Source organism: Lasiodiplodia theobromae (assembly GCF_012971845.1).
Source record: "Lasiodiplodia theobromae strain AM2As chromosome Unknown scaffold_17, whole genome shotgun sequence".
Taxonomy (NCBI): Eukaryota; Fungi; Ascomycota; class Dothideomycetes; order Botryosphaeriales; family Botryosphaeriaceae; genus Lasiodiplodia; species Lasiodiplodia theobromae.
The window spans coordinates 430,724-456,002 of record NW_023336377.1 but is presented as its reverse complement, the minus strand read 5'-3'; the positions used below and the strand labels follow the sequence as shown (position 1 = coordinate 456,002).

Sequence of the window (25,279 nt, the reverse complement as noted above, 5' to 3'; positions counted from 1 at the left end):
CACTACAGCATCATTACAATCCCATACTTTGAGTAACAAAAAAAGGCTATCGTACAATAACAATCCCATAAACCCCATCCATCAATCCATCCATTCATCGCAATTGACGAATTCCCAATGCCTAATCCAATTCATTTGTAATTGCGAGCGTGCATCTCATCGTTGCCATCATCCATCCATCCATCCGTCCGTCCATCCATGCAACCACTCAGTAAAAAAAGAAAAGACACACCGAAGAGGGTAAAAAAGAAAAGGGAGAAAGCCGAACCTCTCCCACCCCCCTAGCACCACCAACACACCACAAGTCCCTACCTCCTCGCCCACTCACACACACAAAACACTCTTATCTATACAACCAAAACGAAAAACCAAACCAAACCTCAACCCTTCTACTTCGCCATAACATCAACATACCTCCCCGCACCCCTCCCCTTCTTCTTCGCTGCACCCTTCCTCGGCGCCGGCACGCCGAGCAAGTCATCGATGCTGCTCGCATTGCTCATGCTCGTCGCCGGCCTGCTAGGCGGGCCAGCCGGAGGACCACCACCAGGGGTACCCGCACCACCGGGCGTACCCGCCGCCGACGGCGGGCCACCGACAGCCGGAGACCCCGTCCTTGCGGGCGTCGCAGCACCCGATCCAGGGGCACTCGCTGCCATGGGCGGCGGCATGCTCGTACTCCTCATCGGGCCGCCGGGCGGGCCGCCGGCACCGAGCGGAGGCGTCAAGCCCGCACCAGGAGCCTTGGGCGGACCGGCGAGGTTGGCCATGGAAGCGGAGTTGCGGAGAGACGGCGGCGGGGCAGGGCCCTTGGGGGGCGGCGGGGTGCCGGCAGGCTTCTGCTGGTCGGCCGGGCCGGCCTTCTTGTTGACCCACTTCTTGAGGTCCGGGTCGTAGTAGAACGAGTTTTCCTCGCCCAGCTTGGCGCGGATGGGCTTGTTGCCCAGCTGCTCGCCGTTGCCTTCGGAGCGCTTGAACCAGCCGCCCAGCCAGGAGCCCGTCTTCTTCGGTGCGGCGGGTTTGGCAGCTGTGTGGAGGGAGTAAAGTTAGCAAATGGAGGGTTACAAAGGTAGAGGTTCTGTGATGGGAAAGGGCTAGCATAATAGAACTTACCATCCGCTTCCGCTGCCTTGCGGAAAGCCTCGTCAGCGATGCGGTCCGCTTCTGCCTTTTGCTGCGCCTTGAGAGCAGCGGCACGGCGCTCGAGCTCGTCATCATCATCATCGTCCATGAATGACTTCTTCTTGGGCTTCTCTTCCTCCTTCTCTTCGTCGGCCTCGGGTTCAGGTTCGTAAGGCTGGTACGACGGTGGCTCGTACGAGCTTGGAGGTTCATACGAGCTTGTAGGAGGCTCGAAGGAGTTCGAAGGAACTTCTGGAGAGGATAGAGGAGGCCCGAAGTTGCTGGTCGGCGGCTCATAACCGCTCGGGCCCTTGCCGTCATTCATCGCGGCACCAAGAGGCTGGTAGCCAGATGATGTGGGCGTGTACGGGCTGCCGAGAGGGTTGGGAGACGATCCGGCAGGCACAGATCCGTTTGATGGAGCATACGGACTTGTAACCTTGGGCTGTTGCGCGTACGGCATTGAGGAGGGAGGATTGTAAGATGACGGCGGTGTCCCTTGTTGGGCGAACAAAGCATCCATTGGCATCTCAGGTCGCTCTGCAGTGTCAACCGAAGTTCGCATTGGTTGATACGGCGACTGGGTAGCCGGATCATAGCGAGAACGTGGCTGTTCGCCAGAAGTGCGAGGAGCGTAAGCACCAGACGCAGGAGCATACCGGGAGCCAGCAACCGAGTTAGACGGAGCATAGGGTGCGCTGCCACCTGAGTATGTTCCATATATGTCGACGGTGGAAGGAGACCTGCTGACGGTCGGGGTGTCTCCAGAGACCTTGGCGAAGGGGCTACTATCGACGCCTCCAGGTCTTGTAGACTCCGAGTCATCATCTTCACCGGCAACAAACTTGTTGAAGGTGGACCAAACACTTGTCGAGACCTTGCCCATGGTGGGCTTGGAAATCCAAGATGACGAGTCCTTCGGCGCTTCCGAAAGGCGCTTGATGAGATCATCGAGTTCCTGGACAAACGAAGCATTGTAGTATGGCGAGGAACGAGTGGTGGACTTCATCGCGGTCGCGATTGCATCACAGTAAGCCTGAGCCTCAGTCTTGTAGCCATACTCAGACAGGGTGAAAGCATGAGCGAGCTTGTAGGCCTGCAGATGAGGGATAGCCGGAGGTGCGGTGGGTGCCGAGAGCGACACGGCAAACTCAAAGATCTCGGTCAGAAGAATAGGCTCAACGTCCCGGCCAATCTCAGAGCGATGGTTGACGTGATCCGCGCCGACGAGCACAACGTGTGCGGAAAGGTCGTCCACGCCGCTCAGTATGACAGTAGAGCGAGCAAAGAGATAGCAAATGTGGGCAGCTTCGACACGGCCATACCCTGCCAGGAGCTTACCCAAGGCCAGAAGAGCCTGCGCATCACCGTCACTTCTGTTATTGACGATGAGCAGGAGAGTCTCCCGCCAGCGATCCAGGCCTTCGAAAATGTTCGTGTTGGCACCGGATCGATCCGTCTTGCTGACCATCTGGAAACCAGCACGAGCCGAAGCCGGTACAAGCTCGTCGATGCTCTCATCCCAGTTTCCAGCGAAGACTTCGTAGAGTGCAGCCAGAGACTGGTTGTTGCCGGATACCTTGCGGACCTCCTGGCGGACAAACTCCTGAGCAACTTGCTTCCAGATGTCTCTGTTCAGCGTTGAGGCAATAAGCATTGCGTGACCCCAGAGCCTCTTATCAGCAGCATCCCAAACAGCCTTCTCACGGTCACCCTTCAGGAGATGAACACGTAGCTGTTCAACGGACTGAGGATCAATCGGCTCAGCAGTGTTGACCGAACCAGTAGTAGCCGAGGATCCCATGATGTCCACTGGACTCGATAGTTGAGGCTCGTCTTCTTTTCCGTTCGACAGGACTTTCTTGACAGCGTCATGGACAGCGTCGGACCCCTCCAAATGACCATCATGCTCGACGAAGACCTCTAGGACCTTCCATAGGAGGATCTTCTCCTCCAAACGAATTCTAGACTCGGCAGGAAGTTCGCCGTTGAAGATCTTACTCTGGTAGTCCTTCTCCATGGTCTCGATACTCTGGTTCAACCAGGTAAGAGCCTGCTTCTTCTGACTCTTAGTCTTGAGTGGACCCGGAAATTTGGCGATGGGTTCCCAAAGAGGACACAGCTCCTTTGCCTTTTGCAGCTTGACTTCGCCTGGCGTGCATTTGACTTGAGGCATAACGGTGCCGGTTCCATAGCGAGGAATCTCCTTAGGGAAGCTGGTCAAGATCGTACCGCCAAGACCCCACTTGAAAATAGGAGCACCCTTCCACCTTTCCAGCGGGTCGTTCACAGTCTCGTCGGTTGGCTTCACGTAACTCAGGTCACGAGAGAAGGTACGACGGCGGCGTTGCTGAGGAGCCGCAGCAGGAGGTTGCGAAGGAGCTGCTGTGGGCTGAGTAGTGGGGGCAGCGGCGGCAAAAGGAGTGTACGGCGACCCATTAGCGATTGGAGAAGTCACCCCATTCGTAGATGCCGGTCGGTCAATTGGAGCCATTGATAACATAGGACCCTTCATCGTTGCACCAGGAGATTGCGACTGAGCGCGGCGAGGCGGTGCGACTCCAGATTGCCCAGGCGGAGAAACGACCTGTTGGTATTGCGGTGTGTAGTTGGACGTCGTTCTCCTAGCAGGAGACGCGACCGCAGAACTCGGAATGCTTCTCGGTGGCGGCGGCGTGGCCGGCTTCTGCTCTTGCTCTGGGATTTCCCGTACGAGGTCCAAGCTAGACCTGAGATGGCCAACTGGTTCATCTCCGGAAGCCACGCTTGGCTGTAGAGAAGCCCTACGGCTGCCTGAAGACGAAGGTCGTTGAACAGGGTGATCAGGGGTGCTGTGGTATGCTAGCGGGCTTGAAGTTCGTGGAGCGAACGGAAGCGTCGGGGCTTTCGGGGGCTCGGCGACGTATCGATTTTGCATTGCTGGCGGAGCTGACGGAGGTGCAGGAGAGTACCGTGAAGCGGCCGGAGCAGACGGCGGAGCAGGAGAGTACCGTGACGTAGCTACGGCTGCAGCTGGCGGTGCTGGCGAGTACCGGGAGGCGGCAGCAGGCGGGGCCGATGATACGGCCAGTCCTTGTGCAGGCTGCGAAGTTGGAGGCAGATCCGGGAATGGATTGAGGCGCTCAGGCTCTTGTAATTGCGGCATTGCTGGGGGCGCATAATTGTGAGACGATGATCTCTGAGGGGCCGGCGGAGGTGCATATGCTTGAGATGCTGAAGAAGGCTGCGACTCTGGTCTCTGTGGCTGCGCACCAACAGGAGGGGGAACAATTGCAGGCGCATAAGTTTGAGAGCTTTGTCTCGGAGGTGGTCCTAAAGCCCCCGGAGGGGGAGAGGGGCTGGGGCCCTTGATCTGTGGAGTATATCTGCCAGCTGGACGAGGCTTGGAGACGACTGGCAGGTCTTCAAAGAAGTCACCGGTGCTTGGCTTTGAGGAAAGACTCGGCGGTTTCGAAGGAGACTGAGCCGGGAAGCCACCGGAAGGCGTGATTGGAGATTGCACAGGCATGGGCGACGGGGTGAAGTTCGCAGAAGGCGGCGGCAGAGATGGCGACGATGCATTCGAGTACATGCTGGAGGTTCTCGGCGGCGGTGCTCGCGACTGCTGAGCGTTAATAGTCGGCGCATGGACAATCTTCTTTCGCGGCGGCTGTTTCGCCAGGTCATCCGGGAGATCGAAAGGAGAAGAATAGCCGCCCTTTGCCTTGTCCGCAAAACTCTGCGCAGAGCTTGACATGGCTGGCCTCTGGGGTTGCTGTTGCTGGTATGGCTGGGTCAGCGCAGCGTAAGGCGAAGCCTGTACCGGAGCCGGGGCAGGTTGAAAGGCATTGGTTGTCTGCAGTCCTTGCGGAGCATACGGGTTCTTTGGAGCCGCGGGAGGAGGTGCTTGTGCTGCGACCGGAGCATATTTGTTCGCAGGTGCGGACGGCGCCGGTGCAGCGGCAGCACCATTCTGGTCAGGGAGAGGGGTGTCGTCCAGGAAACCTTCATCATCATCGAGGAAGAAAGCAGACGGATCGACTGAGGATTCCTCGAGAAGGTCATCGTCCGCCAAAGCTTCAGCCCACATTGCGCTCAGGTCCTCCTCCTCCTTTTTGGGGGCTCCTTCGTTTTGCGACTCGGCAGGCTGCGACGCATCCTTTGTCGGTGGTGCCGCATTGAAGCCAAAGTCAACATCTTCCGCTGCACCCCAATCCAGATCCGGACCTTCAGATAGTTGTTCCGCCGGTGGCGCTGGCTCCGCCTTCGATTCTTCCGTCAGCGTTTCCTTCGCAGGTGCAGATGCTGTGCCTAGGTCAAAATCATCATTCGCAGCGTCGCCCCAATCCAGTGATGCCGCGACATTTGTCTCTTCAGGCTGCGATTGTGCCGGTTGTGAGCTTTCGAATGCTGCCTCCGCCTGGGGTGCGGGCTCGGTTGCAACTGGTGGCTGCTCGTGTTCGGCTGTTTTTTGGACCCCAAAACTGAAGTCGTCATCGCCAGCTGTCCCCCAGTCCAAATCCGCGGGAGCATCCGGCTGTTCCGCCTGTGCTTGCTCTGGATGCGAGCTTTCGGGTGCTGCCTCAGGCTGCGGCGCAGGCTGGGTGTCCAACGATGGCTGCAGCTCCTCTTGCGCGGTTGTTTGCTGGGCGCCCAAGCTGAAGTCCTCGTCGCCAGCCGTGCCCCAGTCCAAATCCGCAGCAGCCGGTGCATTTTCCACGTGGCCGGGTTGGCTCTCTGAGTCCTGCTCAATTTGCGGCGCTTCTGTCGTTTCCGCAGATTTCTGACCACCCAGATCGAAAGCATCATCTTCCGCATTGCCCCAATCCATATCGGCTGCTTTTTCGGGTTCCGCCTCCGCCTGAACAGTATGCTCACTCACGGGTTGAGGTGCCAATTCCTGTTGTGTTTCCGCGACAGGTACAGCCTGTTGTGATCCCAAATCAAAAGTGCTGTCAGATGCGCCCCAGTCCAAGGCGGGAGAGTCGGTGTCGTTGGCCAATGGCACTTGAGCACTCTCCTGCACAGCCTCTTCCAATGTGGTCGTCTCGCCCTGATGCTCATAATGCTGTTCCTGTGTGTGCTCCACTGGTGTCTCCGCGGGAGGATTCGTCTCGTGTAGAGCTTCGGTGTCTATCGTCTCGATGTCGGGCTGCTCGTGCTCTATCGTCGGCGTGGGAACGGCCTCTTCTGCGGGTGCTGGGGTGAGGTCTGCTTCAGTTGAGGTCTGCTCGGCGGGCGTCTGATCTACGGCAGGCTCTGGTTCAGGTACAGTCTGCTCAGCAGATGTAGGTTCTGTCACAGATTCAGGTACGGGCAAAGACTGCTCAATGGTTGTAGATTCTATTGTGGTTTCCGATGTGGCTGCAGGCTGCTCGATGGGCGTGGGTTCTATTGCGGGCTCGGGTGCGGTTGCATGCGGCTCAACGGGCGTCGCATCGGTATCGTGAGACTCGTGGGACTCGTGAGATTCTTGAACAGACAAGCTTAGAGCAGGTGGCTGCGGAGTGGCCGAACGCGCTTCGGCCAGAGGGGTTTTTGAGCCAGTGTCATCGTGGTCCAAGTCGAGTTGGTCATCGTCATTCTGCCAGGCCGAGTACTCGTCGTCTTCTTCCTCGTCGAACACAAAGCGCGGCGTGTCATCGTTCAGAGGATGGCGGTCTTCAGACGTCCGCGGAGGCGGAGAGTCGAATGGGGGTTCAACGTCATCCATCTGCGCACTCGAATCGATGTTGTCGTGAGTGGTGGTGGCCATGTCGGTGAGAGGCGCAGGGGCGTGAGCGGAGTCTGGGCGCAGCGCGGGATTCCACGACGCGCTTTGATCGTCGGAAGGAGCCTTCGCGGGCGGAGATGTGGCGGGGTTGTCGTCCATTATGCTAAATTAATCTACAGGGCGAACGCGAACTACTGCCCCGCGCTTGTCAGCACGAGGTACCAATGGCGGCGGCTTGCGCCTGCGGCGCTCGGGAAAGAAGAAGCGCGGATTGAAGTGCGCACCTGTACAAGGAGGCGCAGGGGTGGCGGCAACGGTCGCGGGCTTGGGCGCGGGCGGCAGCAGCTAGGCAAGGCGCGCGGAATACAAACGGAAGGAATCAGAGGGCCGCAGAGTGGCGGGCATGCTGGTGTTGAGGCTTGAGATCAGGCCAAGTATGTAGGGGAGCCAAGCAACCAGGTAGCATCAGCGGAACTACCGTCGGGGCCGTGCCATGGTTGGCCGCGTATCCCTGCGCGCCACACTGTGGCTGACGCGCTCAATGTCGACACTCGTCCGCATCTCAAACCCGCGGCCTCCGCGCGCAGGCTTCCACCACACCTGAACTAAAAAGAGTGAGCGCCCAGCGCGCCGCCAGCATTCTGCTCGACCCTTCCGCCAGCGCAGCAGCCGCCCTGTCTCGCCCCGCCGCCTCGCCGATCGCCGTCGTGCCCGCCTATCCTGGCAGCTTCGCCAGCTTGCCTTGTCCGCGTACACCGCCCGATGCAGCACCACCATGTCCGCTCCTCACGAATATCACCGGTCAAATGCCCCGGACTCGCCCGACGATAGTGACGAAGACCTCGAACTGCTCGACCCTATCAGCTCAACCCACGATTCCGCCTCCTCGCCGCCGCACCACAGCTCCAACGAGCGCCGGCCGCTCCACGAACTAGGTGCCCGCATCCCTCTCCGCAACCTGCGCGTGGGCCGCCTGCGAGGCAACAGCCATATGCGCCACGATGACCCCGATGCCGAGTCTCTGCGCGGCCTCGTCGACGACGGGGAGGGGGGTGACAAGCGCCGCCATTCGAACAATGATAGTATTGGTACCATCGGCGACGACGACGCTCCTTTGTTGCCGGGTGGTTCGCCCAGCCGACGGGCGAAACCTCAAGGACGTATGGCCAGGTTAAAGTCGCATGTGCGCCTCCCCAGCTTCATGTCCGGCGGTCGACCCATGACGCCTCCTGAGCCTCCCGCCGCCGAAGCTGAAGTAGACGACCACGATCCCTCCTCCAACCGTACTATCGCCGTCGGTCAAATCCAGTCCTCCAAATTTCCTGCAAATGCTGTTTCCAATGCCAAATATACCCCATGGAGCTTCCTTCCGCGCACACTGTACAACGAATTCTCATATTTCTTCAATATGTACTTCTTGCTCGTCGCCCTGTCGCAGGTTATCCCCGCCCTGCGAATTGGCTACCTATCTACCTACATTGCTCCCCTGGCCTTCGTCATCAGTATTACTCTTGGAAAAGAAGCCTCGGACGATATTCAACGCCGACGTCGGGACGCTGAGGCCAATTCCGAGCCCTACTCTGTACTGCGTTTCGAAGATCCTAGTGCTGGTCCTGGAAAATCGTCTATTGGGTCAAAGAGAAATAAGCTCAGGAGGAAGAGCAAGACGAATAGGTCTAGCCGTGTTTCCGATGAGGAGGAAGGCATGGGCAGGCCAACAGCATCCGTTTCCGAGATTTCCAAGCCTTCCAAGGACCTGAAAGTCGGTGATATTCTGAAACTTGGTAAAGATCAGCGTGTTCCTGCAGATCTGGTTATTCTGGCCGCCTACATCAGCGACAACGCAGTCCAGGAAACAACTGAGCCTGAGCCTCCGGTCTCTCCGCAGCAAAATCTGATCGAGACTGACGGCGACAGTGCTGCACCTGCACAGCAACCGGCTCAGGACAACTCGTCTTCTGGCAACGACTCATCCGGAGAAGCCTTCATTAGGACTGACCAACTTGACGGAGAGACGGACTGGAAGTTGAGGATTGCTTCGTCTCTTACCCAATCGCTGGACGTTTCCGAATTCACTCGTTTACGAATTGTGGCTGGGAAGCCGGATAAAAAGGTCAATGACTTCGTTGGCACTGTCGAACTTTTGCCTAAGGAGAAGAATAGCTACGATCCTCATGTTGATGATCAGTCGGCCTCTGAAAGCACAAAATCTGCTCCTCTTACCATCGACAACACAGCCTGGGCGAATACTGTCCTCGCTTCAAGCTCCACAGTCCTGGGTGTTGTTGTCTATACTGGCCCGGAAACTCGCCAAGCTCTTTCCACCTCTGCCTCCAGATCTAAGGTCGGTCTCCTGGAGCTGGAGATTAACTCCCTCACAAAGATTCTGTGCTTCCTTACCTTGGCTCTTTCGATCATTCTGGTTGCTCTGAAGGGATTCGACGCGGAGACTGGACGTCCTTGGTACGTCTCGGTTATGCGCTTCCTGATTCTCTTCTCCACCATCGTCCCCATCAGTCTTCGTGTCAACCTCGATATGGGCAAATCGGTCTACGCCAGATTCATCGAGAAGGATCAAGGTATTCCTGGAACGATTGTGCGGACCAGCACTATCCCTGAGGATCTCGGACGCGTTGAGTATCTCTTAAGTGACAAAACGGGAACTCTCACGCAGAACGGTGAGCTATTCTCTCAGCGATCTGCTTTGACATTGCTAATTCTCTTACAGAAATGGAGATGAAGAAGATCCACGTTGGAACTGTTTCGTATGCCAACGAGGCTATGGACGAGGTTAACACTTACGTGCAACAAGCATTTTCAGTCCCCCCTACCGAAGGCTCAAACGCTTCTGTCCTTATAACGCCATCGTCAACATACACCGTTCCAGCAACATCTGCCACGAGGACGAGGAGAGAGATTGGTTCCCGCGTTCGTGATGTCGTCCTTGCGCTAGCACTTTGCCACAACGTCACCCCAACTACAGAGGAGATCAATGGCGAAATGGTCACTGCCTACCAAGCATCTTCTCCGGATGAAATCGCTATTGTAAAGTGGACTGAGAATGTCGGCCTTCGCCTTCTTCAACGCGATCGCCACAACATCACTTTACAGTCTGTCGAGACTGGACGCACCGTTGTCAAAGTACAGATTCTCAATGTCTTCCCATTCACGTCGGAAGGAAAGCGCATGGGTATCGTCGTCAAGTTCTTCCAAGGAACCGAGACCAGCCCCATGGACAACAGCGAGATCTGGTTCTATCAAAAGGGTGCCGATACTGTCATGACGTCCATTGTGGCTGCTAACGACTGGCTGGACGAGGAAACCGCCAACATGGCAAGAGAAGGTCTGCGCACGTTGGTTGTCGGTCGCAAGAAGCTTTCTCCCCAACAGTATGATTCTTTCAGCCGCCAGCATTCCGATGCATCTCTTTCCCTGCATGGCCGCGATGCTGCCATGGCAGGCGTGGTGAAGGATTTCCTTGAGAATGACCTTGAGCTGCTCGGTGTCACTGGTGTTGAGGACAAGCTTCAGCGTGACGTCAAGCCTTCACTGGAACTTCTTCGCAACGCCGGTGTCAAAATCTGGATGTTGACCGGAGATAAGGTGGAAACCGCACGCTGTGTTGCTGTCAGCTCCAAGCTCGTCGCTCGTGGTCAATACATCCACACGATTGCAAAGCGTAAGCACAATTCCTCGGTCCCATTATGCTTCATACTAACAAAATATAGTCAAGCGGAAAGACCTCGCAAACGACTCGCTCAACTTCCTCCGCGGAAAGCCTGATGCTTGCTTGCTCATTGATGGTGAATCTTTGGCTTTGATGCTTACCCACTACCGAGACGACTTCATTTCCGTGGCAGTTCGTCTACCAACTGTCGTGGCCTGTAGATGTTCTCCAACTCAGAAAGCCGACGTGGCCAAGCTCATCCGAGCTTACACCAAGAAGCGCATCTGCTGTATTGGAGATGGTGGTAACGATGTCTCTATGATCCAGGCTGCCGATGTTGGTGTGGGTATTGTCGGTAAGGAAGGTAGGCAGGCAAGTCTGGCTGCCGACTTCTCCATCGAACAATTCTGCTACCTCACCAAGCTCCTCGTTTGGCACGGCCGGAACAGTTACAAACGGTCCGCCAAGCTCGCCCAGTTCGTTATCCACCGTGGTTTGATCATCAGTGTGTGCCAGACCATCTACAGCATTGCCAGCAAGTTTGAGCCCATCGCCCTGTATCGTGACTGGCTGCTGGTAGGCTACGCGACGCTGTACACCATGGCACCGGTCTTCTCTCTAGTCCTCGACCGCGACGTCGACGAGTCGCTAGCCAACCTCTACCCGGAGCTCTACAAGGAGCTCACGACGGGCCGCTCGCTGTCCTACCGCACCTTCTTTATCTGGGTCTTCGTCTCCATCTACCAGGGTAGCATGATCCAGGGTCTCAGCCAGATCCTGGTTGGTACCGACGACTTCCCCAAGATGGTCGCCGTCTCCTTCACGGTACTGGTTCTCAACGAACTCGCCATGGTCGCTGCCGAGATCACGACGTGGCACCCCGTCATGATATTCACCATCCTCGGTACCGCTGCCATCTACTTCGGTAGCATCCCCTTCCTCGGCGACTACTTCGACCTCAAGTTTGTTGTTAGTGTCGGCTTCTTGTGGCGCTCCGTCGCCATCTTGGCCATCGCTCTGGTGCCGCCGTACGCGGGCAAGATTATTGGCAGGACGATACGGCCGCCGAGTTATCGGAAGGTGCAGGCTGTGTAAAGAGTGTAGAGTGTAGAGTGTTTTGATGAAGTAGAATCTCATTATTTTTCCTGGTTTGCACTTTAGTGCCCGTATATTTGCTGTGCTCTGCGTGGAGCTAGTGTGAAGTGAAAAGCTTTAAACAAAATATGGTTAAAGAACAAAACTATCCGGAGCATATTTTCACCACGAGAATTCTGCATGAAAGTATTGCCGAGAGCGATGATCTACAGTTTAAATGAAGTGGTCAAAAGTTTGTTGGCGTCGTCGCAACACGGTCACGTGCAGGCAGGCATAGCGCGGCCCGCGGGCTTGGCAGCGGAACTACGCAACTGACAAGTGCCTGGAGCTCCAGCACAACAACCTAGAGCCTGCTACTGCTCCCGCCCCATCCACCTCCGCCACCCTCGCCTCCAAGACCCATTTCTCGTTCCTTGAGCTTTCTGCAGCTCGTCCGCCGCTGCACTACCTGAAACACACCCTGCGAACCCGCAAACCGCAGCTCTTCCACCATGTTCATCGCACGTTCGGAATACGGTAAGCTTCAGCCCACCACCGAGCTTTCGGACTGCTGCTAATCATGCCATCTTCCTTCAGATCGGGGTATCAAGTGAGACCATGACCATTGCATCTTCCGACCGAGCTCCCGCTGACCACCCGCCAGCACCTTCTCCCCGGAAGGTCGTCTGTTCCAAGTTGAATACTCGCTCGAAGCCATCAAGCTCGGTTCGACCGCGATAGGCGTACGTCTCCGCACCTGTGCTCCCACCCCTCAACACACGCACAACAACAAAAACCTGACACATCGCAATATAGGTCGCGACGGGCGAGGGTGTGATCCTCGGCGTGGAGAAGCGGGTGACGTCGACGCTGCTGGAGACGTCGTCGGTGGAGAAGATAGTCGAGATCGACCGGCACATCGGGTGCGCGATGAGCGGGCTGCAGGCGGACGCGCGCAGCATGATCGAGCACGCGCGCGTCGAGAGCCAGAACCACGCGTTCCACTACGCCGAGCCGCTGCGCGTCGAGAGCTGCACCCAGGCCATCTGCGACCTGGCCCTGCGCTTCGGCGAGGGCGCCGAGGGCGAGGAGAGCATCATGAGTCGCCCCTTCGGCGTCGCCCTGCTCATCGCTGGCTATGACGAGGATGGTCCGAGTCTGTGAGTATAGTCCGATCATGTATCTCAACACTTGCGTTTGTGTGACTGACACACCACGACAGCTACCACGCTGAGCCCTCGGGCACCTTCTACAGATACGACGCCAAGGCCATAGGATCGGGCTCCGAGGGCGCGCAGGCGGAGCTGCAGAACGAGTTCCACAAGTCGCTGACGCTGGGCGAGGCTGAGGTGCTGGTGCTGAAGACGCTGAAGCAGGTCATGGAGGAGAAGCTGGATTCCAAGAACGTGCAGCTGGCCAGCGTCACCAAGGACAGGGGCTTCAGGATCTACACGGACGATGAGATGGCCGAGGTCGTCGGCAGGTTACCCACCAACTAAGCTACTGCTGCTGGAGAGAGATAAAGGGCCATGATTTCGACGATGAATTGAGAGAAAGGTGGCGTTTATGCTGTAGCATAAGATCGGCAAAATTTTAGAGAATTGTGACGGACGGTCAATGATCATCTAATGAACATGCTGCGCATTGGCCTGGAAAGCGTATCTCGGGGATTCACTCAATGCATGGTTGACCTCACGGACCTCTCGAGGCTCCGGTCGACCGCGAACATGACGCAAGGAAAGTCTATTCGTCGCAAGCCCGGACGACAGGTATTGTACAGCCCACTGGACGTCTATAGTACAGCAGTTGTCCTGGCGGGCACAGAACCTCTTCATCTCATTCCTCTACCGCAGTTACTCCACGATATGCCCAAATCCCTCCCCAAATGCTGCCATGGTCTCCAAGAATCTCTCGCAGTGCGAATACGCTTAGAAAGGGTTGTCCTCGGGGGCGATCTTGACGTCGAAGAACGAGCCCAGGATGGGGACCTTCTTCATGATGTCCTCGCGCACGCGGGGGACCTCGGCGAAGAAGAAGATGGCGAAGACACCGGCGGCGGCGCCGAAGCCGGCAGCAGTGGTGCCGCTGTGATTGCAATTGCGTCAGCAAGCGTTGCTCTTCCAATTCGAGCCCATCCTTCAGATCTCCGGCAAACAATTCCTCTTCTCCAACCTTCCCATCTGTCACCCCCAGCCAATCCATCCGTCCGACGAACAACGATATAGGGAAGTACTTGGGGCGAGAACGTACATCTTGGCGGCGCTGCTAAGGCTGATTCCGTGGAAGTGAGGCGCGGTGGAGTACCTGTATGTCGCGGAAGAACGGAAGTCGTTAGATTCGCGTTGTCGTGGGAGGAGGGGGGATGGTGGTCCAGGAGGGTGTACGCACTTGGGGCCGAACTTGGACTGGTAAGTCTTGTAGCCGCGGCGGGCGGTGACGGGGGCCACGCTGCGGGCGCTCTTGGCCAGAAGGTTTCCTCGTGCGAGCTAAATCGATTTCGTTTCCTCGGTCAGCGGTTGTTCGGACTTCTTTTTTCGAGCGGAATCGGGGTAGCGTGGGCGAAGAGTGCTGATGCGGGTGGTTGCGCGTACCATTGTGGATGTGGGGCGCGTGTCTCTGCGTCGGTCGGAGTGCGGAGAGAGAGGGGGGCGATGCGGGTATGGATGGAAGATGCGCGAGAGGTGATGTTGAGGTTGCTGGTTGCTTGGCCGGCATTGGTCCGGGCGCGCCCGTTCTCTTCGGGTTCAGCCGGCCAATCAGCGGCCCGAAGTTTGCGAAACGCGCACCAGCAGACATTTTCTTCTTCTCGCGCGCCGTCTTTCCCTTTCCTTTCTTCCTTCATCACACTTCACGGAACGACTTCGACAACTGACATGGCCACGGGCGACCGCATGTCCACGACAGCTGCTGCTGTAGCGGCCTGGCTGCCAGCGCGCGCGGGATGATGATGATGAGCTCCTCTGCCCTGGCAACCGGCGCTGTCCAGAGCTGCACGTGTCGACTCGGTGCCTTACAGCAAGGCTGGAGGAAACCTTACGGCCGGTTCGCTTCACATGAAGTTCAGCATGTGCTTGGTGTCGACCACACAGGTCTGGTGACTTCACGGCCACGCTTTCTGCTCACAACAGTAAGGTATGCGAATTTTCCATTCTTCTACGTCACACGCATCCCATCTTTCATGATGACACACTTTACTCAGCTCACTCCGAGTCAATCAATGCGGATAACAACTCCTAATCCAATTGTTCCTTCTGAATTATCAACTCCTACATACATTCTGTACAGCAGTCTATTAGGATCTGATTTGCTGACATCAGTCAAGTATTTAGGACGGGAAGCCTAGTAAATGGCGCAAGCGGTTCGCTTATTGTTGCGCCACGACTGGTGCGGTGCGGTGCGTGGCTCATCGTACTTGGCGATGATGATGCACATCACACAGGTTTACGTCTACGTCAATGCTCGCTACGCCCACGTGTAGTTGCAACACTAAGAGGACTAATGTTGCATTTCCGGGCGATTGGTAGAAGGGACTCGGCTGGCGCAGGCAAATTCCGCCAACAGGTGTGACATTAGGAAGAAGAAGAATCGATCAGTACTTCTGCACGCATGAAAGCTCCCATCCGTCCCATCGTGAAAGACAGTGCTGACCCCTAACGTTGCCCCTGAGCCCCTCACCGGCTTGCAGCGGTTGCTTATACATCGTAATTGGTGGTGTGATTCAGCATCAGTGCAGCTGATCTTCTGCCTTCTTTGCGGGACTTGCAGGACTCTCCAAATTTTGGCGGCGTCGGGGCGGCGGACGCGATCGCGCGCATGGGGGCGGACCTGGAGCGTGCTTAGCAGGACGGCGATGCCGCAGCAGAGAGGCACGATCTAGGTTCTATCGCTCCAGGCGCACCGCATGTGACCATCCGCGTACCAGGGAAGCGGGTAGGTAATGCAGAATATGGCGGCGCAGATTGGCCCCTTCGGCCGGCACGACGCCAGCGACGCCGCGGGCTGCATGCTCGCATGAAATCAAGGTGCCTCATCGGCCAACAAGGCGCCGGGGTGCGCAGATTGCTGGGGTGCATCGTGGGGTTGACCATTTTCGACGCCTGCTGCTGCCGCGCCGCTCTTGGGCATGCGCACCACCCCACCAAATGCAGCTCGGCATCTGCTCTGCGCGCAGCCTCGGCCGCCTCAACGCCGTGCTCCTCGTGCGCCCCGGGCTGGGGACATGATCCTCCTCAGCTGATGCAGTGGTCTCGCTCTTTGCTCGGCTGTCGGGGCATTGGCGTGCCGGCCTATCAGATCCTCTCCATTATCCCGTTTCTTTCTCGTTCCGGCTGCCACGGCTCTTCAGACGTCAGGCCTACCTACCGCTCTCCATCCACCGCCCCATTCTCCGCAGTCCAAGCAAAAGCCCCGCAGTCTTCTCCACGAAACCTCTGCCCAAATATCACGATACCGCTCCCACCAGAAAAGACGTCCCCAACGCACAGCCCTCAGCTCCGCCCGGCCGCAATCCCGTATCCAGCCGAGTCACCATCGCTCCGATCGCGAACGCCCTACCGCCCACCCTCCATGACTCGGCCGCGCCGCTGCTCGTAACCAAGAAAGACCACTCGAACACCACCGGGCAACGCGCTGCTCCTGCCGTGCCAGTAGCCTGCCCGTTGATCGCCCCCCATTCCTACCGCCTAGCCTGCGCCCCGAAAAACACACACCGGCACACGACGGCGCAGCGCAGGCCAGTCAAACTCCGTCCAGTCGCACTCCGACCAAACGCCAGACTCGTCACCGCCGCGACCACCTATAATTGCTCGCGCCACACCTCCGTCCGCCCACACCCTCCAGAAGTAGCTACTTCGACACCCCCGGGGGCCGCTCATAACCTCCGACATCGCTTTCTACCTATCAACCACCACCCATCACAATACCTACACACACAACGCCCGCCATGCCTACCAACGCGAATCGGCCCTTCCTCTCCAACTTCCTCGCCGCCTTCCGCGCGCAATCTGCCTTCCAAAGCGCCGCGCCCTCCCCTACTTCTCAGTCGCCTTCCACCACCACCGCTTCGGCCAAGCCCGCAACGCAGTCGTACACCACGTCGTCAACAACCTACGACCCGTCATCGCGGCCGACCGGCGGCGCCACCAAGCCCAACGCCTCCAACCCCACCACCGCCGCTGGCGCAAACACCACAACCACCACCACGACACAAACCTCCTTCTCGCCCTACGGCAAGGCCCCCAGCACACCTGGCACGCCGCCCCAGACTAGCGGCGGGTACAACTACAACAACGGCTACCCTATCCCGCCCTCGTCATCATCCCCGTCCCGCCACCGCCGCGGGTCCGACAGCAGCTCTGACGGCGGTTTCCGCGAGAGGACGGGCAGTGCTGGCGCTGGAGGTAATGCGATGCCGGAGAAGTGGTACATCGGCGGCCGCACGCCGGGGGGTGAGGAGCGGTTTTACAAGTTGGGGATGGTGAGGCGGATGAGGAGTAGTGATCGGTTGAGTTTGGATAGGTTGAGTTTGTGAGGGGGGTTCGAAAGGGAGGGGAAAGGGAGGGAGGATGGGAGTAAAGGCGAAAAGCATGATACCGGCGTTTTAATCACTTCTTTTGTTGATATGGCGATGGGGCTGGTTTGGCCTTTTGGGTTCCCTTTTTCTTTCAATCACAAGACGTTATATCCATGGGGGAACGCTACCCCAGGTGCGAAACATACATACAACATTGGTATTCGGGGGCTATTCTTCCTTGTATTGGCTTTTTCCTTTTGCTTCTTTCAGAAAGAGAATTCGCGAAACTCAAACAATTATCAACTGGGCAACGGGGGCAGGCGTTCAAAAAAGCGAGGGTCTGGCTTTGAAGGGATTGGGGGTTCATAGATAATTGGAAACCGAGGGGTATTCCTTATTTTGTCCGTTGCTTTGGTCACAACGCATTCATAAATTGGGGGAGGGCTGGTGTGTCTGATACATGGTCCCTTTGCTCTCTTATCACATCCACGGACAGGAGAAGAGAAACAAAAAAGAATAACGGTAACTGCTTGGTTTCTTTCATCGTTCAGTTCTGTCTCGCTGCTGGCGGCTATCTTGATGCGTACGTGTGGTTGGTCTTGCCTTTGGGGTTGGGCTGGGGAGCGGAGCTGTGTCTTGGTCGCGAGTAGCATGTGGAGTCTGAGTTGGTTTGCCAAATTGTTGGGTCAGGTACAAGTTGTGCCCTTAGAGAAAGGGAATGGGTATATGGCAGTCCATTCACGCACATAATTACAATGTAATTTGGAAGTGACGAAGTTTACTGAGTTGAGAGGTGAACCTGAAAGACGTGGAGCAGCTCTCTTTTGGCTGATTGTTGGTGCAAGACCCACAATCGAGAACTGTTTGAGCATGCCTCACGCTGTCATGCAGCGCGTATGATCCACTTCCGGTAGATGCCTGTAAATTTGAGTCTCCCTCGAAAATTTACTCACCTATCTTTTTACGCCTAAATTATAACGACCTTAAGTCCTACTTAAAAGCACTAGAAACTTGCTAAGTAACCTTAACTACCAAGCCACTAGCGATACGAACAACCACCACTGATTAATAATTTAGCCAACAACGCATCTACCACCACCAACGTATTCGCCACTGCTAACACAACTGCTACTACCAGCATCATTACTATAAGTAGCTTAAGTGTAAGAACGCTAATCACAGTGAGAATGCGTTTGGTATAGATAATATTCCCAGGAGAACGTCAAAGTGTGGATTTGAGGAAGTAGGTAAACTCTCGAAATGGGGGAGCTAGCCCGCACAAAATTCAATTCAAAACTCCAAAACTCCAAGATGGATAACTCTCAACATATACTCGTTCAAACAAAGACCCGAAAGAGAAACCAAAAAAGAACACAGACGCGTAAAGAACGGAGTCAACACGCCCTCCAACCCCATAACCATAAAACAGAACCAATCAAACACCCAACCACAAAAAAAAAACCCCCTCACTCACACCTCCTCCCCCTCCTTATCCCCACCCCCTGCCCACCTCACCATCTCCTCCACCCAAAGACCAAACCCAATCACAACCAACACCACCAACAACACCGCCAGCGCCAACGCGATCCGCCTGTTCCTCCTCCTCCTCATATTCATCCTCCTCATCCTCTCCTCCTCCTCCTCGTCGCTGCCTTCTCCCTCTCCCCCCTGCCTCTCGCACGCCTCTCCGTTCCTGGGCATCGTGGTCGTCGTCGTCGTCGTCGTCGACGCCGGCGTGAGGACGCGAGCCAAGTCCTCCGACAAAAACGATACCGATGCCGACGCCTCCGACGGCGGCGGCGGCGGGACGACTGTTGTTGTTGTTGCCGTCCGGTACGACGACAGCGTGGAGGCGGAGGAGGAGGCGGGGGTGGTGGCGTAGGGCGTGCGCGGGTCGCTCAGGCCGTGGGCGAGGCTGCTGCTGCCGCCGCGGTTGTCGACGCCGCGGCGCGCAGGCGGGATGGAGGTGGTGAAGGGGGAGGGGGGGTCCACGGGGAGGGAGCGGACGGTGTAGAGGGGGAGGGTGGTGGTGGTGGAGGTGGAGGAGGAGGAGAATGAGGAGGAGGTGGTGATGCTCCTTTTGATGGAGCGGAGGCTCGGCCAGGTCCAGGGTCTGCGGCGGGGGGTCGGCGACTTGGGGAGGAGGCCGAACGGGTCGTACGGGTCACCGCCGCTGGTGTTGCTCGGGCCCAGGTCCAGGTCTTCGAAGTAGTCGGGCGAGACCAGGTTGTTCCTTCCCACGCCAGCGTCGGCGCGTGCAGCAGCAGCAGCAGCAGCACTGCCGCCGACGTATCCATACCCGACGTATCCACCGCAGGCGTTCTCCTTCCCCTTGTCCTCCCTCCTCTCCTCCTCTTCCTCATCCATCGCCAACCCCGGCGCCACGAACGTCGACGCCCTCGCCAAGCCGCAGCGGTCGCTCCTCTCACCCATCAACAGCGTCCGGCACCGCACCTTCCTCGCGCGGTCGTTCGGCAGGCTCGCCAGGTGGGCTCGCTCCACCTCGTCGACGTCCAGGCCGTAGCTGCGCGTGAGGGAGATGATGCGGGCCTCGCTGATGTCGCGGGCGGCGGCGGTGGGGGAGCATCTGGTGCTGCTGCGGGTGATGAGGCTTCTGGTGTTGTCGTTGCGGTTGCTGCCGCTCTTGACGATGGTGGTGGTGGTGGTGGTGGTGGTGTTGGTGCGGGATACGTCGCCCATGTTGGAGGTTTTTTTTTTGTTCTTGGAGGGTTTTTCTTGTTTTTTTGTTTGGCTCTTTGCCTTTTTGCTTTTTCCTTTCGTCTGGGTTTCTGGACGAAGGAAGAGAGACGAGGGCGTGAGGCAGATTTCCTGAGAGCCGACTGCGGTTGGGGATGAAGAGGAACAGAATATACAGCATGGGCGGAGAAGCTCTAAAATAAGAGATCTGCCTCAGATAAAAATTCAACTGCTCGTTACCAAGGACCAGCGTCGTATGTGAAAAAGCTGTACCAAGGTTGCACATGGTCCCTGGCGCCAACATTTCCAAGCAAGAGACCCTTCGACCATGTTGATATTTCAGCAAAGCTTCTACAAATACTTCTCCATTTCGAGAACTTGACTCCCCCAGACTGGACTTGGATGCTCTTTTGCGCCATTTTAGGAATATTGCCTTTCCCATACGCATACTCACGATGCCTCAGCGTGCTTACGCTTACGCTACCAGTATTGACTGTGCTGGTTACGGGCAGTGATTGCGTAGATAGTAAATATACAGATAGTAATCATGGTTTTAGTAGTGGTAAATACGTTAGTAGTCATAAGCTATTGATGCGGCAGCGTTAAGGATATCTTATCGTGAAGTGAACAGGACGAGAGAGGCGAAACTTAAACCCTCACAAGCACTCCCCATCGCCACGCCAAAAGCAGAAAGGCTCACAAAAACACAACTCCAATCCAACACCAAGCAGAGAAAAGATAGCAAATCATCGCAACCATATCAATTTACAACAACATCAACAATAAACATCAACGCTAACAAGACACCGCAGTGTTGTGCTCAGACTATGCCCTCCCCCACAACATAAACCCTCGCTCATGACGATCATCATCATAAAAAAGCGCTACAAAGAAGGCGTAACATCTTCACCCACTCCCTCACCCCCTCTTCTTCCCTTCCCTCCCCCTCCCCTCCACACGTCCCCCATCCCCCACCTCACCACCACCATCTCTCCTCCTCAGGGGTCGTCAACCACCACTCACAAACTGCCGTCACTCGACGACCCCCACCGTCAGTAATCGGCCAACTTCAGCCTGCGGCCGATGTTGCGGCGGACGACCTCCTTGCTCTCGCTCTGGGCGAGGGCGTCTTGTTGCTCGTGTTTGGCCTTGAGGGCGGCTTGCAGCATGCCCGAGTCGAAGAAGCCGTCTAGAAAGAGGTTGGAAAGAAAGCGTATAAGTAAATGTATTTTCTTCTTTGAGAAGCCGGAAAAAAAACGTGTGAGAAAAGCAAAGATGGTGTGGATGATGTGGCGAAAGCGAAGGGGAAGGGGGAGTGGTGAGTAGGTGGGCGAGGAGAATGAGTGCCGAGAAGGGGCTGCCAGACCCCGCCGACGACGAAAGGAAACAGAGAGAGAAAAAGCAAGACCGAAATCTATCCCAGAGCCCTTACGCCCGCAAAGAAGAAGCTCTACAAGTTCTAACCCTTTTTCCCTTCTACACATCCAAAGTCCTCGACTTCAGCGTGCAAAAGTGCGGGTGCCGGCGACGCTTGGCGCCAACGACGGGACGCTTGACCACGCTGGGCGGCAGCGTCACCCGCGGCGAACTCTGGATCTCCTTCTTCATCGACGGGCTCTGGAAGGGGGAATGCGGCGGCGTGGGCAGGCCGTCGTGGAAGGAGCACGAGCGCTCTCTTCCCTCGGCGGCATCGTCACTCTCCTCGCTGCTCCCTTCACCACCACTACCACCGCAGGTGCAGTGAGGGGAGGGAGGGGAACGGGGGAGGAAGGATAGGGAGGAAGTGTTTGTGTTGGTGGTGGAAGCGGAAGAAGAAGCAATAGGGGAGGAACGGGGGTTGGAAGAAGAGGAGGAGGAGGAGGGAGACGCACATCCACCAAGACCTTCGTCGTCGCTTTCTCCGACCATGCTGCTGTCCGTCGCGGGGGTATGGGATCCGGGCGCCTTCACGCTACCAGGCTCGCCAAGTATCTTGCGGCCGCGGCTCTTCATGCGGCTGGCATTGAGCAGTTTCTCATGATGCTCTTCCGCCTCGCGCGCGCGGCTGGCGCCCTTCTGCACCGAGGCGCCACGGCGACGCGTCTGCCGCAGCAGCTTGCGGATCTCCAGGAAGTACGCTTCGATGGCGTCGATGAAGCGCGAGGTCTGGCGGTGCTTGGAGCTGGCGCAGATGGAGATGGAGCCGTCCTTGATGATGTAGCCGATGCCGAAGCCGTCGCCGGACGTCGGGCCGAAGCCGAACTGGCGCAGCGACGGGTTGCCGCAGTTGGACGTCGACAGGATCGTCGTGTTGAGGCGGTCCCAGCCGGCGTCGGCGAAGAGCGAGGGCATGCGGTGCTCGATCATCGGCGGGCCGGCGCTCGGCGGGCTCGTCGAGATGGAGGCGCCCTCGGAGAGAATCGAGTCCTGGCCCGGGCTGCCGACGACGACTTGTTGTTCCGAATCCAGCGGGCTGCCGCTCGAGTCGCGGAGGGAGTCGGTGTAACTGGCGCCGTCCATGAAGGACGCCCCATCCTCGTCGAGCTGGCGCTGCCAGATGCAGTAAAGCGCGTACAGGTGTCGGTCCTGGCCTTGGGCCTTGGAGCACTCCCTGGTGATGGAAACATGCTTTTCACATGCTCGGCGGAGGGCTTCGACCTTGTCGGCCGCAGGGTTGTCGTTCCAGAAAGTTTGGACGAACTCGACCGACTCGGGGGTTACCGGCCTGATGGCTTCCGTTCGTCCGTGGTAGAACATCTTTGTCATGGCAGGCTCGTACACGCACTCCATGCGCCCGTACAGTCCGTAGTATGCCGCCTGGAACGCCATCTGCACGAATGCGTCGGGAGAGAAGCCCATCGAAGTCATGAAGTGCTTGCCGTAATGCATGAACTCGAGCGTCTGGAACTCGTTTTGCTGGATGAGATCGGCCAGCCTTGTCTCGGCGAAGCGCAGGGCAGTGCTAAGCTCAGGCACCATATCCCACTCGAGCTTGTGCGGCGTGGTGCTGACGTCGCCAAAGCTTGCTGGGTCGCGCTTCGAGGGGTCGGGGCTGCTCGATGCCCACAGGCTCGGTGCTTGGCCGTTGATAGTCCGCGCGAATCGAAGGATGGTATCCGTGTAGACATCACTGGCGAAGCGGAGGACCGTGTGGCCATCTACACCAGTGTGCTCGAAGTTGATGCCGGCACTGCCGTTCTTGCACACGATGATCTGGAGCTTGTCATACCATCTGTTGGTGCACGTGCCGACTTGTACGCCACGCTCGACCTTGCTGGTACCGCAGAGCATGTTCATGCAGAGGTCTGCTCCAGTGGTGGGCTCAGTGTAGTCAAGGCAGAGGATGAACAGGGCCGAGTCGACGATGTTCAGGCAGTCAGAGTTGTTTGATCCCTCGTCTCTGTGTAGCACATCTCTAAGGCCGGACCAAATCTTTCTGTTCTCGGTGCTGAGAACACCGAGTGCTCCTTTTGCGGCTTCCTGGATGGGGATCTGTGCAGCGTCCTCGATGATGGCTTCCAGGTTCTGAGAGATGTCCTTCTCCGTCATGATTAGGTCCGAGTTGTCGTCCAGAACGTCGAACCAATAGAACTGGCCATGGCACAGCACGACGACGTGTTTTGCTGTCGGGTCTTGGCCGATCTGGCAGCCATTTTCTGTGGGTATTCTGGCGGTACCGAACAATCTGGAGTACTGGTACATGCAAAGTGGCTGGCCACGCACCGTATCAGGAGGGAGCTCTTCCTTCCGGACGGCACGCACAAAGGACAAGGCCGACACCACCAAGGATGCGGCACGGGTGACTTGGTTATTCCTGGCCGGAGTAGGGTCATCCTCCAATAGGAAGAAAGGGTTTAAGTTCAAGACAACCGGGTTGTCGAAGTTCAGGTAAGAGTCGTACCCTTGGTCTAATTAGCCGGATTGCTGACGGGTAAAGTGGGATCTACGATGTGCTTACAGAACTGCTCAATATAATTGGCCTTGCCGGCGGCGTACTTCTTCAGCTTCTCCTGGAGCTCCGGACCATCACTCTTTAAAAAGTCGCGAATAGCAGCGCGCGTCTCCTGTTGTTCCTTGGGTGATTGCAGAGGCTGGAGCGCGGCAAGATACTTGTTGCATGACGACTCAAGCTCGGGAATGGGGAGCTTCGGCAGGTTGTCTTGTGCAGCAAAGGTGATGCCGGGTTTGGAGTTTGGATTTCTTGCAGTGCCGAGCGGGTTCTGCTCAGATTTGGAGAAGTCATTGGTGGCGTCCTTGGCCGCCTGTGCGGAGCGCGGTGCGTCGTTAGACATGGCGGTCCCGTTGACGCCGTTCACGCCGTTGGTTTCTTTGGCAAGGGTGCCGTTTAGAGAGGTAGGGGCTTGGAAAGTTCGGACTGGCATGGTGGCGAGGGGTCAGAGGGATTCAAGCGTAGAGGGGAGAGATGAAAGTCGAGACGTTAAGGCCCCGCAGCGCAGTGCGGTAGAAATAGTGGCAGTCTTGGAGGCAGTAGGCGGGCATGGAAACTGGCGGCTGGACGCCGGAGAAAACGTGGGAGTAAGAGAGGCAGGGGAGTGGCCTCGGGTGGATGAGGTCTTTATCATCACAGGTCGGGTGGACGAAGGGGGATCTGAAGAGGCACACGCAACAACCCCGCGACGACGGGACCCATGTGCAACGGGGACTAGCTACCGCCGCGCATGGGACCGGCGAGACGGAAGACCTGGATATGGGGTGCAGATACGGGGGCCAGACGGGCGGTGCCAGCCATGACGACAGCGAATGGAAGAGGGACACTTACCGAGCACACCTTCAATGCGCGATATTTCCGAGTCAAAGCTGGGCAGGTCAGTTGTGCTACGAACGACTCACCACGTGCTTGGCGTTGCCTGGACCGTTAAGCCGGCAGAGGGGAGCGCTGGGCTCTGCGGGCCAAAGGCGCGGACGGGCGCCCGAGGAGAGCAATAGGACCGAGGAGCTTGGGCGGAAACGGGCGTGGCAGAGGTCGACGGACGAGAGGAAGTGCTGGTGGTTCTAGCTGCAACAGGGATGCGTGCGATGGTCAGCCGGCGGGCGCGGCGAAGGGAAGTTGACACAGCGGCACCAGCAGACGAGGGCACAGGATCCATCCCAGCCGGGCTGCGCTTACCTTTTGAATTGCTCCCAGCGGCGGCGCCGTGGATGGAATCGATCCTAGACCAGGCGGCTCAGCAGACGCCTGCGCGCAACCGCTTCGGGATGCGATGAGCACGGGTGAACGGGACTTTCTTTGAACGTCATCGCCTCTCGCTCCCCAGATTTTCCCCCGGACACGCTGCCCGAATTCGAGCCCGGCCAAGCCCTGCAGCCGGCTGCCTGCTGCCGTGCTCTGGCCCTGCCGCTGCTTGCCGACCCCACGTCCCAAGACGCGTCTCGCCCGCCGCGCCCGCGTCCACGTCCACGCTCATCACGTTCGCGCCCAAACGCCGCCGTCCGACCTCTCGCGGCACGCCCGCGCGCCGCCGCCGCCGCCGCCAAGTGCCGGCATGCCTGACATCCCAGCTGACCGTTTCCTGTC

General features: G+C 57.5%; 6 protein-coding genes across 6 annotated transcripts; 2 read left to right on the top strand and 4 right to left on the bottom strand.

Moving 5' to 3' along the window:
• Positions 1 to 389: 389 nt before the first annotated feature.
• LTHEOB_6063 (Copii coat assembly protein sec16) lies at positions 390 to 6,856 on the bottom strand (the record flags this gene model as incomplete). Its single annotated transcript, XM_035515278.1, has 2 exons — positions 390 to 1,027; positions 1,114 to 6,856. The coding sequence occupies 2 exons, from the start codon at positions 6,854 to 6,856 to the stop codon at positions 390 to 392; spliced, it is 6,381 nt and encodes a 2,126-aa protein (XP_035373194.1).
• Positions 6,857 to 7,589: 733 nt separating this feature from the next.
• LTHEOB_6062 (Phospholipid-translocating p-type ATPAse) lies at positions 7,590 to 13,054 on the top strand (the record flags this gene model as incomplete). Its single annotated transcript, XM_035515277.1, has 7 exons — positions 7,590 to 9,492; positions 9,543 to 10,493; positions 10,543 to 11,561; positions 11,911 to 12,092; positions 12,220 to 12,298; positions 12,372 to 12,715; positions 12,778 to 13,054. The coding sequence occupies 7 exons, from the start codon at positions 7,590 to 7,592 to the stop codon at positions 13,052 to 13,054; spliced, it is 4,755 nt and encodes a 1,584-aa protein (XP_035373193.1).
• A 429-nt stretch (positions 13,055 to 13,483) lies between these two features.
• On the bottom strand, positions 13,484 to 14,149 carry LTHEOB_6061 (Cytochrome b-c1 complex subunit 10; the record flags this gene model as incomplete). Its single annotated transcript, XM_035515276.1, has 4 exons — positions 13,484 to 13,640; positions 13,806 to 13,859; positions 13,944 to 14,041; positions 14,147 to 14,149. 4 exons carry the CDS (start codon positions 14,147 to 14,149, stop codon positions 13,484 to 13,486), a joined length of 312 nt encoding a protein of 103 aa, XP_035373192.1.
• A 2,348-nt stretch (positions 14,150 to 16,497) lies between these two features.
• Positions 16,498 to 17,085, top strand: LTHEOB_6060 (Tprxl protein; the record flags this gene model as incomplete). Its single annotated transcript, XM_035515275.1, has 1 exon — positions 16,498 to 17,085. One exon carries the CDS (start codon positions 16,498 to 16,500, stop codon positions 17,083 to 17,085), a length of 588 nt encoding a protein of 195 aa, XP_035373191.1.
• Positions 17,086 to 18,537: 1,452 nt separating this feature from the next.
• LTHEOB_6059 (uncharacterized protein) lies at positions 18,538 to 19,767 on the bottom strand (the record flags this gene model as incomplete). The annotated part of the gene is made up of 1 exon (XM_035515273.1): positions 18,538 to 19,767. One exon carries the CDS (start codon positions 19,765 to 19,767, stop codon positions 18,538 to 18,540), a length of 1,230 nt encoding a protein of 409 aa, XP_035373190.1.
• A 1,473-nt stretch (positions 19,768 to 21,240) lies between these two features.
• LTHEOB_6058 (Carnitine acetyl transferase) lies at positions 21,241 to 24,125 on the bottom strand (the record flags this gene model as incomplete). The annotated part of the gene is made up of 2 exons (XM_035515272.1): positions 21,241 to 23,645; positions 23,702 to 24,125. The coding sequence occupies 2 exons, from the start codon at positions 24,123 to 24,125 to the stop codon at positions 21,241 to 21,243; spliced, it is 2,829 nt and encodes a 942-aa protein (XP_035373189.1).
• Between the last annotated feature and the right edge of the window lie 1,154 nt (positions 24,126 to 25,279).